The following is a 14,508-nucleotide window of genomic DNA, read 5'->3' as shown; positions in this document are numbered from 1 at the left end:
AAATACTCAAAATGTGGGGTATGAAGGTAAAAACAAAACCAGTAACATATGGAGTATAAGGTATGATAAAAAAAGAAGGGAAGAACAAAAATGTAAAAGATATACTTGGACCCACAACACTATACACTATCCAAAAAGTGAGTCTACTAGGAACAGCGAACATCCTAGACAAGACACTATCAATTCAACAGCACAACCTAAATAAAATAATCCACAACACAAGACACACACTATACAATAAATACCCAATAAAGTAAACAATCTCCACAACATGTATGCTACAGGTTAGGTACCCAACAAAGAACATGACTCACATTACACACACAACACACAATATAAACACTAACACAACAAAAGACACATGCTAAACTCCATAACAGATTGCAGTACAGTAACAGGTAGAGTCTGTACTCCTCCAACAGCAAGAAAAACAAGACCACTCAATACTGCACACAAGTCAGCAACACAGAGATATAGCAGGTGCTGCAGTAGAAATTTGCCTGAAGCTATCAAATATTGAATAATAATGATGATGGTGATGATGATAATGATCCTTTCTAAAATAGACACAAGGCCTGAAATTTTGGGGGAGGGAGCTAGTTGATTACATAGACCCTATTATGCAACGGGTACTTATTTCCTCAACTGACCCTGGCAGCATTTGAATACAGAACAAAGTCAAAAGAAATGCCACTAAGCATTTTGTCCATCATGGTAGCAATTCTGCCAGTGCACTGCCTTAAATTAAATAGCACAACCCAAATAATAATAATAATAATGATACTAAAATAATGGACCTGTCTCATGATAAAAACTGGTGGGAACACAAACCACCTCCAGTGCTTAGAAAGATAGATAGAAATAGGTCAGACATTATATTGAAGGATTTCAGACATAAATCATGCTTCCTCATTGATACAACTGTCTCAATTGACATAAATGTATCTGTGAAGATCTACCAAAAACTGAGCAAATATAAAGACCTTGAAATAGAACTGGCAAAATGTGGAACCTCAAGACTAAAGCCATGCCTGTTGTCATAGGTACCCTAGGAATGATAGCAAAAGGGGCTGATTGCTACCTATCTCTGATACCAGAAAATCCAAAAATGGAAGATTTTTTTTAAAAATAGTGTTCATGGGAATTGCTTATATCCTACAAAAGACATTGTCTATCTAATCCCCAAAACATTTTAATTTGTAAACATTGTCAAAAGTACTTTTAAATGTACATAATAACAAACACCTTTTATGGTCATCTCAAGACCATACTATCATCTAATAATCGAATTACTTTTAAAACGAACTTCTAATTTTCTTGTTTTGACAGACATTCTCTAGAACATGTGCAAAATCAAAAATATGGCACCCTAGTCATAACACCAACTTCAACTTCTAATTCGTTATCTCTTGAGGTCTCTGGGTGAGACTGGAGTCAACTTGTACAAATACAAAGCAAAAGCCAAACATATATAATAATCATAATCATAATAATAATAATAATAATAATAATAATAACGGACAAGAAGTTAGAAAATAATAGACCAGACATAACAATTAAAGATAGGAAAAAGCGAAGTTGCTTACTGATCAACCCATCATGTCCAGGATTGTAGAGAAAGAGGACAAAAAAAAAAAAAAATACAATCCCTTAAAATTTGAAATAGGAAGAATTTGGAGCATTAGAACAATAAAGATCACACCTCTAATAATTGGTGTATTGTGAACAGTAAGCAAAGATACAGACAAATGGCTGAAGGAGATTGAAATAGAATGCCTGGTATAGTTCCTACAGAAAGTTTGTCTGTTAGGGACAACAAGGATTATCAGGAGGGTTCTAAGCACTTGAAAGACAGCTGAAAACTTATAGATACCCACGGTTTACAGGTAGTAACCCACTACCCACATAAATCCTACCAGGAATGAGACCGAACCTGAACTAAACCAAAATAATAATAATAATAATAATAATAATAATAATAATAATAATAATAATAATAATAATGCTCATTATTATTATTATTATTATTTAAAATAATGACGATAATCTTACTGTATACAGTACTCAGGTGCACTACGACATGTGAGAAAAAGTGTAAAAGAAGGGACAGAAAGCAGCATTATGTCAAGTAAAGAGAGATGGCAATGATAGTCAAAAGAAAGTTTTCTTATGTAGCATACATAAACAAATACATACGCTATCCTTTACAAAATTGCTGAAAATGAGAGAGGAAACTTAATGGATATTTTCTAAATTTTTTAAGGAAAATTTCATTTCAGATCTTTGGAAAAGGAGAAAATTTCTTCCTATAAACATGTTTTTGCATACATAGATATAATTTCTTGCTTCTTGAATTTTTTGCTCTGGCAACCTATCACAACCATCATACTTTTTCCCAGATACTCCCATCTACCCTTATATAAATACAGGGTAGTTATGTATTATCCCTTTAGTAAGACACCTCTACTTCTGCTTGTCTCTGCTTGATCCTGGCATAAAATAACTTTTCCACTTTCTCAAATACTCCCCACCCCACCACTTCATCAAGTGGGCTTCTTCCTCATCCCCCACCATTTCCATCTCCTTGTTCTTTCCTGTTTTTCAAATTACTTGGCAACTACACTAATGTTAGTGACATAAAAAAGGCATCCAGTTACCACTGTGAATTGGTTAGCATTAAGAAGGGCATCCAGCCATAGAAACCATGCCAAAACTGATATAGAGTATGATGCAGCTCTGTGACTCAATGGATCCTGATAAACTATCCAACCCATGCCAGCGTGGAAAACAGAAATTAAATGATGGTGATGAAATACATACATGTATTCGTATTATATGCTAAAATAGCTTTCAACCAGTTATTTTATTCATTTTAGAATGAGAGTAAAGTAAACAAGAGTACTCTTGTAAGGTTCGTTATCTTACAAAATAAACATATCTGCTTACTTCGCGTGTGGTTCTCGTTTTGTGTTTTAAACGGAAACAATTTCACAAGTTCATATACATTTTTGCATTAACTTCCTCAACCTCTTAATTAAGAAATTAATCAATCAAAATGGAATTAATAATTTCAAAATTCTATCTTTAATTATTTATAAGTGATTCGGTTGTAAAATATAAATAGTAAAACAAATCGTACAATAAAAAAAAAGAAAAACTAGATTACCTCCCCTGGAACATTTAGTTTCCGTTCAGAATCTGCTCCATATGCCTGGAAATAGAAAAAAAATGTCCAGAAACGTAATAAACAACTAAATATAAAATATATGAATATCTAAAAATATAAGATATATATAAAAAATAAAGAAATGATTTATTGTTTATTCAGTTCTCTCATCAATGAGTTTAAAAATCGTAACCTAAGTAGGAGACACAGACTGATATTGAGGAAGTGCTTCAAACTGATAACAGACTGAGTTGCTATTTTATGGTTCAGTGGTAAGTGTTAAGTTAAGCATGAAGTGGTTAAAAAAGAAATTTCCCCAAAACAAAACTATTGAAGTCTAATCCAACACAGTTGTGTAGTTGAGAAGTTAACAGTTTGCACATGTGACTCATACTGTAGCCCCAAGCTGACCAAAGTCTTGTGACTGGAATTTGGTTCATAGAAGCTGTGTAGAAGTCCATCATATGTATGACGATTGCCATAAACAATACTATAGGCTCTTGAGTCACTTACGTTGTATTACAATAACATAAAGAAATATGTTTTTTGCATATTGAGTTCAATTTATCCTGTTTGTATCACAAAACAGGCATACATGTCTTTTCTTTTATCTTTTCTTTGTTTCAGTTATAGGACCATGGCCATGCTGGGGTACCACCTCTAAGGGTTTAATCAAATAAATCAATCCCAGTGCTTATTTTAAAGTTTGGTACTTATGTGTTAACTTTATGGGTAATTATGACATTTGTACATATTCCAGAAGAAAAGAGCCAATTTTGGAACCTCTACATTGTTGCATAAATCAGGATTTTCTCTTGAAATTAATAATAAACATATTGGAAAGGATTTTAAAAGATCTATTTGTTCCAAATTCTGATTTAAAAGTGAACGATTTACAGTTATAAAAATATGGATGCATCAGAGTTTAAGAAACAAAGAGGACTAAGTTTAGTTAAATGAAGATTCTATTAATGGAGAATCTTGCCTCTCACAATATGGAAACATTTCTCATGGCACTAGCAGACATAATGGAAAAAGTGTTGCTCCAGAGGATAGTAAGGGAAATGTGTGCTGGTCCTTATTCTATCAGTGTCTTTTGCTGAACTGCTAAGTTATGGGGGTGTAAACAAACCAGCACCAGTTGTCAAGTGGTGAGGAGGCAAACACAATCACAGAGCTAGTAATCAACCTGAGGTGGTGCGGAAGGAGTTCCCATCTCAGGACCTCTTGGAACTAAGACAGCTGATTTTCAGCTTGAAAGAATGGGAGAAGCAGAAAGTTTTGGGAAAGATCAGAGGAAGTGTGTTGTATGGAATCTGAATGAAGACAAATAGAAGCAATGAGGAAAAGATAACAAGTAACTGTGTCAGGTACATATAGGTGCAAACTGACACAGATGGCAGTTCCAGAAGAGTAGAGGTTATTGTGGTTTGCATGTATTCTACTCAGTGGTAGAATACTCAGACGGTGGCGAACTGGTAGAAACATTAGCACGCTGGGCGAAACGCTTAACGGTATTTTGTCTGCCGCTACGTTCTGAGTTCAAATTCCGCTGAGGTTGACTTTGCCTTTCATCCTTTTGGGGTTGATCAAATAAGTACCAGTTACACACTGGGGTCGATATAATCGACTTAATCCTTTTGTCTGTCCTTGTTTGTACCCTCTGTGTGTAGCTCCTTGTGGGCAGTAAAGAAATAAGAATACTCAGGAAATACTGAACATATGAAAAGGACATTATCTTTGATGAGAGAGAGAGAGTGTGTGTGTGTGTGTGTGTGTGCATTCGTGCGTGCATGTGTGTGTACACACATACATTACTTTAGTGGATACCTTACCAAAACAACAGCAGTGTAGGATTCCCTCAGTTGCTTGATGGTGACATCTCTCCCGACTGTCACATTACCAATGAACGTACAGCGATCATGACTGGCGGTCTTTGTGAAAGTATTAATAACATTCTGGTAAACGAAAATAAAATAAGAGTAAATATGTAAATCATTATATAATTTTGCAAAACAAAAGAGTTTTCTCATAAAATAAATTTTATAGTAAAATTTTATTTAAGGCTTTATATTTGTTTATTTATGATTATATTTTTTGCACATACTTTTATGAGGATCAACTTGAATCATCTTAATTGCTTTGATGGAATTTAACCCTTTAGTGTTCAGATTATTCTATCAAACGTAATGCTTATTGATTCACATTGATTTGAATTAATCATACATTATCTCATATCTTCAAGATCTTGATGGTGTAATTACTTAATGTATAATAGCATTGTAGGGTAGGTGTGAGAGCCTGGATCTGGTCAGTTTGAACATAAAACTGATTAAATATTTTGGCCGGATATGGCCGGTTTAAATACTAAAGGGTTAAAGAAAGATTTGGTTCCTTTTTTTCTGGTAGGTTGACTGTCAAGACCCCTTCCCTGGCTCTTATGATGGTGGTGGTGGTAATAGGATCACCATCAGTCAATGTTGATCAAGCATCTACATATGAACACACAGGCCTGGGTAAGATTTTTTTTTTGTAAGAAAATCAGTTGCTTATGCATGAAAATTTTCCCTTTTGTAGCACTAATGTTTATATGTAAGGGAAGGGCAGCCAACCTTGGCTAATATTACTTGGCACCAGTTTCGTTGCAGGTGTTTCTGTGAGAATCTGGTATCACAAAGCATCTCATCCAACCCACAAACAATCAACCATCCAGTATTGATAGATTTTTTTTTTTTTGATCCTGAAAACTTGAATGGCAAATTTGACTGTGATGGGATATAAATTCAGAGCACAGGGAGCTGGAACAAATACCACAAGGTATTCTATCCAACATTCTAATGATTCTGTCATTTCATTGCTTTGGTGCTCTTTTCTTTTACTTGTTCCAGTCATTAGACTGTGACCATGCTGGGGCACAGCCTTGAACAACTCAACCTCAGTACTTGATCCAGATACTTGAACAAATCAATCCCAGTACTTTTGTTTTTTGAAGTCTGGTGCTCGCTCTATTAGACTCCTTTTGCTGAATCACTAAATTAGAAGGACATAAACAAACCAACACTGGTTGTCAAGTGGTGGGGTGGGCGAACACAAACACACACATGCATGCACACAAGTGCACTCAAACACACGATGGATTTTTTTTCAGCTTTTGTCTACCAAATTCACTCACAAGGCATTGGTCAGCCCAGGGCTACAGTAGAAGACACTTGTCCAAGGTACTATGTGGCTTGAAAGCAACTTCTTACCACACAGTCATGCCTGATGGTAGTATTTATTGGTGAGAGAGATGGTGATGGTGGTGATGTAAGTGCTGAAATGTGGAGATGATAGCAATGGCGTGTTAATAGAATATATTTTCTGCAGCTTCAAGTCAGTAAACTGAGTGAAATGATAGGGGCAAGGTCAAGTATATCTCTTCCATTGATTTCCTGTTGAAATTGAAACAAGTATGTACATATTCACATACATATATATGTGCATGCACACACACATTCACAAATTCACATATTTGCATACATGCAAACCACATTCACTTATGTATAGTGTGAGAAATTTAATACAAACAACATCAATCTGAAAATTGAGGACTAAAGCAATATACTCAAGTGTAAAAAAATAATGGTGAATAAAACATATTGCAGATTTTTTTCCATGCAAAGTTATTTGTGGATATTTAAATGACTTTTTAGACCAATGTATGACTTACATGTCTTACCACCAATGTGATATAAGAGCATGTCTGTAAATAAATATTAAAAGATCCATACTCATAGGAATTAACAAGTATAAAATATATCACATGGTCACAATAGGTAAACGAGTAAAATTATAATGTATACCAATGTATCTTTGTTCATTGTTTTTCTATGTTTGCTTTCTCAATATTGATATGGGTTGGGCAAGACTTCATGAGGCAGTATTCTATGGCAAATCGCCCTTCCTTTAACTATTTTTTTTCTCTTTTGTTTTAATGTAGGTCAGTGTTACTCAACCATTTTCTTATCTATGGACCCCTTTGATTCCTATTTTACTTGGGTGAACCCTCCTGGCCATTCTATGTTTAAAAAATTTTATATTTTTATAATTAAATATTATTAAAAATTATATTAAAAAATTGTCAAAATATTTTGAGTATTGTAGAACAATAACCAATTTATTGGAGATAAATTTTAACAAATTTTTTATGGAGTCCCAAGAGCCATATGGAGCCTGCTGAGAACGGCTGATGTGGGTGCTGGTGGTAAGAAGTTTGCTTCCCACCCGTATGGTTGCATGTGTCTTCTATAATAGCCTTGATCCAACCAAGGCCTTGTGAGTGGATTTGGGAGACAGAAAGTGATAGAAATCCACTATGTGTGTATGTGTATTTGCATCTGTGTTTGTATCCCACCACTGCTCGACAATCAGTGTTGGTGTGTTTATATCCCCATAGCTTAGGAGTTCAGCAGAAAGAGACTAATAGAATAAGTACTAGGCTATAAAAAAATATAAGTACTGGGGTTGATTGATTGAATTAAGATTCTTCAAGGCAGTGCCCCAGCAAGGCCACAATCTACTGATTGAAACAAGTAAGAGATAAAAGATAAAGTAAAGTATCTGATTCCAGATACAGGATATATTGATATAATTTGGACTACTGTCCAAATTATGTCAATATAAAGTCTCAAGGAGATAAACACACACACACACATACATAAAAATACATGTGTGTATATATATGTATGATGATGATGATATATATATATATATATATATATATATATCATCATCATCATCGTCTAACGTCCGCTTTCCATGCTAGCATGGGTCGGACAATTTGACTGAGGTCTGGCAAACCAGATGGCTGCACCAGACTCCAATCTGATCTGGCAGAGTTTCTACAGCTGGATGCCCTTCCTAATGCCAACCACTCCAAGAGTGTAGTGGGTGCTTTTACGTGCCACTGGCACAAGAGCCAGTCAGGTGGTACTGGCAATGGTTATGCTCAAATGGTGCTTTTTATGTGCTACCTGCACAGGAGCCAGTCCAGCGGCACTGGCAATGATCTTGCTCAAATGTTTTTCCATGTGCCACCAGCACAAGTGCCAGTAAGGCAACAAAGGTAACAATCATGCTCGAATGGTGTTTTTATATACATATATATACATACATGTATATGTATATGTATATAAAAATTGCACTTCATATTCAAGGCTCCAATGAAGCTACACAGTGTTAGTCAGGTATTCAACTATGAATCCACTGCATCTCATGGCCGAAACAGCTGTAAGCTAGTGAAGATTGTAAGATAATCATTCCTTTGTCATCTCATTTTCTTTATATATCATAATCAGCAGCAGCAGCATCAATTAGTATCTGCGTTTCATGCTGGCATTGGTTAGACAGTGTGACTGGAACCAGTGAGACAGAGAGCTGCACCAAGCTCCAGTCTGATTTGGTATGGTTTCTACAGCTGGATGCCCTTCTTAATACCAATATATCTATGTATGTGTATTTACACACACACACACAAAACAGACTTGCATGTATTTCTGATGTACAAAATTTCACTCACAAGTTGTTGGACAATCTGACGCTCTTCTAGAAAACATTTGCGTAAGGTGCCATGCAGTGGTATGGAACTCAAAAGCATGTTGCTTAACCACACACCCATAGCTGCACCAGATATATGTAATAATAGTGCTTTCTTACATAGATAAATGCCAGGTATTTGAGGAGTGAGAATAATCTTAGTACTTGACTGGTAGTTTGGTTTTTATTTCATTTTATTTTATTTATTTATGTATTTATTTTGATACTAGAAAGTTGATCTCAGCTGGATTTAATTCACAATGTCAAGAACCACAACAAGAATCACAAGGTATTTTGCTTAGTGCTCCCATGATTCTCAATCCATTGCCCTTATGAATGTAATAGCACTGTTTTCTTGCATAGACAAATGGTTTCACATATAGGAGAGGAATATGGTCTATTTCTAGCAGGTCAATTGAACACATAGAAGCTATCTCCAATGGACAATTGTTGTAACAATGTTGGTTGGTGTAGAAAAAACACCCCTGCTTTAACTACAAGTAGTAGTAGTAGTAGTAGTAGCAGTAGTAGCAGCAGCAGCAGTAAAAAAAACTAGAAAAATATTGTAAAAAAGACAAAGTAAAAATATATGCTAAAAAGAAAAAGAGTAATCAAAGTTACTCTCCCTCACCCCCCTATTTTTCTTTCTCTCTTGTCTACAGATGTCAGGTGTTCATGAATTCCAAAGTCTGAAGATCATGATTTTTCTTGAGAAGTATGGGTCTCCTATTATTTCTGCTAGTCTATTTATAGCAGCAGTCCCCAACCTTTTAGGCACCCTAAACTGCTTTCATGCAAGACAATTAGATCTATGTGATACATAACTAGAAGCTGACCATCTTCTGCTATTTGACCCATAAATAGGACTCTTGAAAGGTACCAACACTACAGACCAGAACAGACCTGGGAATAGTGAGGACTAATGGGTAACACTATACTTCCCAACACTCCTGAACTCTCAAGCCGAAACTTCACCATCAGATACAGTCTGAAGTCTTGATCAATGCAATCAAAGTGTATTCCATCAAAACACTAAATCAAGTAGCATATCAAGTTATTCACAAAGGAAAGCTGACATCTAAAAAATACCTCTGTTCTTTTACAAGAAAGAAAACCTTTACTCAATGCTGACAAGAAAAGTTGGATTAATGTCAGAGATATTAAAGTACAAGACAACAGTGTCAGAGTGCGGGTTTTAAAAAATTGATTCAAGTTAATAAAAAAGAAACAGAGGTTGGAAGATATGAGAAGCATAGAAGTTTCAATAAGCTTAACAAAAGTTCTCTGAGGATACACAACAAAAGGAAATTAACTTAAGCTATGTCAACTTGAAAGGAGATAGAAAAGTTGGGGAATGAGAATAGAAATAACTTGTTATGTGAAGGAGTAAAAAGATGGAAGTAAAGAGAGAATTGTGATAGTCTTACCTGTCGGTATGGAAAGGGTCGCTCACAACATCCACGTGCTCTGTCCGTTGCTGTACTATCTAACACACCTGCTCTCATGTGCTGTCTGCTGCCAAATGGCTGTTCGCACCTCGCTGACTCCATATACCTACCGTGGCCCTTCCAGTGTGACCCACAGGCCCCATATACTATAATATGAGAAAATGAATAAATGTAACTGTGGTGTTATGAGCCACGCTGTGTTGTAGGGAAGGACCGGAAGTGAGGGAGTAAGCATGTCCTGTTGGAAGTGGGGCCTGTGGATTGCACTGGAAGGGTCGTGGTAGGTATATGGAGTCAGCGAGGTGCGAGCAGCCATTTGGCAGCAGACAGCAGATGAGAGCAGGTGTGTTAGACAGTACAGTAACGGACAGAGCACATGGATGTTGTGAGTGACCCTTTCCATACCAACAGGTAAGACTACCACAATTCTCTCTTTGCTTCCATCTTTTTACTCCTTCACATCACAAGTTATTTCGGCTGAAAAGAAAGAAAAAAAAGGACTGGGGCGGTTGGCCATATTGAGGGAGATGAAGAAGGGGACCGCAGAGGAAATCACAAGAATACTAAATGAGATATTCCTAGAATGAGGCCCCATGGATGATCTGCTTGTGGACAACGGCACTGCGTTTCGCTCCGAGGAGCTGGGGGAAATGCTCAACAAGTGGCATGTTAGCCGTTTCTTCAGGGCGGCATACTGGCCAAGTAGCAGTGGGGTTGTGGAGAGGCATCATCGCACCATCAAGACCATAGCAGAGAGCGGCCACATCTCACCAGTCGAGGCTGTTTTTTGGTATAATATGTCACCCAGGACGGGATAGGCTCAGGTGTCAGTGCCACACAGGGCAATATTCAAGTACAAGTGGAGACACCCACATGCCGCATTGCTGCAACCCACAGAAGAGAAAGAGAATACCTTTGTGCAGGTCAGGGAAGAAGTCTGGGTTAAACCCCCAAATGCATGGAACAATGAATAAATGTAACTGTGGTGTTATGAGCCAGGCTGTGTTGTAGGGAAGGACTGGAAACGAGGGAGTAGGGACAATGTGTCCATAGATGGCATGCCATATCATGTTTTGGATGTATGCAGGATCATCACTGCAATGGTGGATGGAGCCAACAGTTATGGAAAAGAAACGTTCTTCTCCTCTTCCCTCCACCTCCTCCTCCTCAACTCTCTCGTCGCTGACACATGATCAGAAGGAAGCCATCTTTCTGACTGCTATCTTCACAAAGACCAGACCAGCTTATCCTGTCTCTTCATAAGCTGTCTCTTTAAACGTTCAGAATAATTGTTCCATTGTCTTGGCTTAACAGCCCTCATCGTTTGTTTTTACTGTTTTGTTCTCGTTGTTCTGTCTTTTACTGTTTTTACTTTTTTATTGGTTTTACTGTTTTGTTCCTACTGTCCTGTTCTTGTTACCACTTTCACCCTCCGCAAAAAATCCCAAATTTTATTTAATTTGCTTTGCAGGAAGGACTGTTTCAACGAAGTCACGTCTTGTTCTTACCTTCGAAACGCGAAGTAGATGAAACAGAGACAACGGAAGAAGGGGAATATTTCTTGTGTTGTTGTCTTATTTCTCTGTTTTTTTCCATTGTTTGAAAAAAACTTTTGTTTCTATGTTTTTGTTTCTATGTTTTCGTTTCTCATTGTGTTCAACATTTTTTTGATGTCCTGTACCCATATATGCATGTATATATACATATATATGTAGGTATGTACATATACGTATGTATATATGCATATATATATATATATTATTTATATTATTATATGATCGATTATCACGCATCCTTTTCCAAGTAAGTTTTATCTATCTATCTATCTATCTATCTATCTATATATATATATATATATATATATATATATATATATATATACGAGCAAAACGGCCCCTGTCCAATGGACGGTGCTGAGTTATCAAACATTTAAACCAAATTTTCTCAAAACAACTTGGCCAACCGGCCCATAGCCTCACCTTTGAGAAACACTGATTTAACCTAAATTTGAGACACCAGCAAAAGAAGAAATAAAGATAGACTTTTTTTCTATTCCAAGAAAAATGATTTTACAAATGCACGTTCCCACGGCTTTATCAATCGCATTCTCACCTGAAATCGATTTTTGTAATTTTTTGAAGACTTATACACGCCCTGATACCGTTGGTATCTACATATCAAATTTGAGCACAATCGGATGGAGGATGCCCGAGATCCTAGAAGACACAAACACAGACAGATAGAATGGATTTTATATAATATATATATATATATATATATATATTTGTTTTATTTTATTTACTGATTGATTTTTCAAATTGTTAATTTGCAAATATTATACCAATGTATTTTCATGCAGAACTACACTTTATCAAAAAATGAATCTTTGGAAGGGGTATATTCTAAATATACCTCAAAGAGGAGAAAAAGAAAGAAAGGAGGAAAAAGGAAGGAAGAAGAAAATAAGAAAGGGAAAAAGGAGGAAACACAAAACAAAAAAGAGAGACCAAAAGAAAGTAAAAAGGATTTCAGTGATGATCAAACTACACCAGTTTTTTTTAAAGGTCACCATCCCTAAACCCATTCCAATACAATGGTAAAGGAAAAAATAATTAAATAAATGAATGAATGGTGAATAGGAAGGTGGATACCCTTTCTCTCTCTCTTTCCCTCTACCTACCTACCTATCTATATCCATCTCTACTGTCTTGGAACCTCACCCCCAAAAAACAAAAACAATGTTCTCTTCTAAGCAAAACCCCCCAAAAACATCTGTTTTATATAAATGAACAAGCTGTTTGTACATTCACAAAATTGTATTTGACAAGTTCTAGAAAGGAATGAAAGCACTAATAATAATGAAGAAATAAAAAGATTTTTATTCCAAAATTCTGACGATTTTTTTCTCAATACATATATATATATATATCTATATATACATTCATATACATACATATGTATAGACATATATATATACACACACACAGACGTATATATATACATATGGGGGAGAATTCACCAAAAAACAAAAGACGAAGACTGGTGGTGTAGACAACAAACAGATGTATTATTTTAATGCTCCGGAAGTGAAAAAGTCTTTAACATTTGGAGCCTATGCTCTTCCATAGAAAAGAACACAGAAAGAAACAGGGAGAGAAAATAAAAATAAAGAGGGAGAAAAAATAAAGAGAGAGAAAATAAAGAATGTGTAGGGGTTAGCGATCTTACAAAAAAACCAAAGACAAAGATGGGTGTGTAAACAACAAACATGTATTAGGTTTATGCTTGGGAAGTGAGAAAGTCTTTTATGTTTCGAGCCTATGCCCTTCACCCTTCCACAGAAAGGAACACAGAAATAAACAGGCAGAGAAAATAGAAACTGCTCTTCTTTCTCTATTCTAGAAATTACTAGTACTTTACATTTGTATATATATATATATATATCATCATCATCATCATCATCATTTAGCGTCCGTTTTCCATGCTAGCATGGGTTGGACGGTTTAACTGGGGCCTGTGAAGCCGGAAGGCTTCATCAGGCCCAGTCAGATTTGGCAGTGTTTCTACGGCTGGATGCCCTTCCTAACGCCAACCACTCCGTGAGTGTAGTGGGTGTTTTTTACGTGCCACCTGTGCAGGTGCCAGACAGAGCTGGCACAACGGCCACGAACGGACGGTGCTTTTACGTGTCACCGGCATGGGGGCCAGCCGAGGCTGGCAACGAACATGAACGGATGGTGCTTTTATGTGCCACTGACACGGGGCCAGACAGAGCTGGCAAACGGCCACGAACGGATGGTGCTTTTACGTGTCACTGGCACGGGGGCCAGCCGAGGCTGGCAACGAACATGAGCGGATGGTGCTTTTACGTGTCACCGGCACGGGGCCAGACAGAGCTGGCAAACGGCCATGAACGGAATCAGAACTGTTTTAAATAATTAAATAAATAGGACATAATATAATGTCTAACAGCTGGTGAATACTACCTCTGGATTCCCTCCATTTTCTTCTTGCCATATATATATATACAAATATATACCTATATATATATATATATATATATAATATATATATATATATATATATATACAAATATATACCTATATATATATCTTATGATAAAAGGCAGATTTTCTCTGCCTGTTACCATGTTCGTTTTTGATACAATTGTACAATATACAATTTCTTCAATTGGAATTTACCTATGATTTTCGAATTTTCGAAGTAGATTCGACTGGGTCATGGCATATAAATTTTGTTCAATTTGACCCCCAATTAAGCAAAAATTAGATCAAACTTAATATTTTACGATTTGCCTCT

At 36.3% G+C, this 14,508-nt stretch overlaps 1 protein-coding gene across 4 annotated transcripts in view; it reads right to left on the bottom strand.

The window, feature by feature from the left end:
• Positions 1 to 14,508, bottom strand: part of LOC115211965 (NADPH:adrenodoxin oxidoreductase, mitochondrial) — a 177,487-nt gene that overhangs the window by 22,371 nt on the left and 140,608 nt on the right. For all 4 annotated transcript variants that reach the window (XM_036502963.1, XM_029780732.2, XM_036502964.1 and 1 more), the window contains 2 exons: positions 5,002 to 5,124; positions 3,167 to 3,211 (listed from right to left, as the gene is read on the bottom strand). In XM_036502963.1, coding sequence (XP_036358856.1) covers positions 3,167 to 3,211; positions 5,002 to 5,124 — 168 coding nt within the window. The remainder of the gene's footprint in view (positions 1 to 3,166; positions 3,212 to 5,001; positions 5,125 to 14,508) is intronic.

Source organism: Octopus sinensis, linkage group LG5 (assembly GCF_006345805.1).
Source record: "Octopus sinensis linkage group LG5, ASM634580v1, whole genome shotgun sequence".
Lineage (NCBI taxonomy): Eukaryota > Metazoa > Mollusca > Cephalopoda > Octopoda > Octopodidae > Octopus > Octopus sinensis.
Note: the sequence above shows the minus strand (reverse complement) of the source record. Positions and strands in the feature narration are given on the sequence as shown.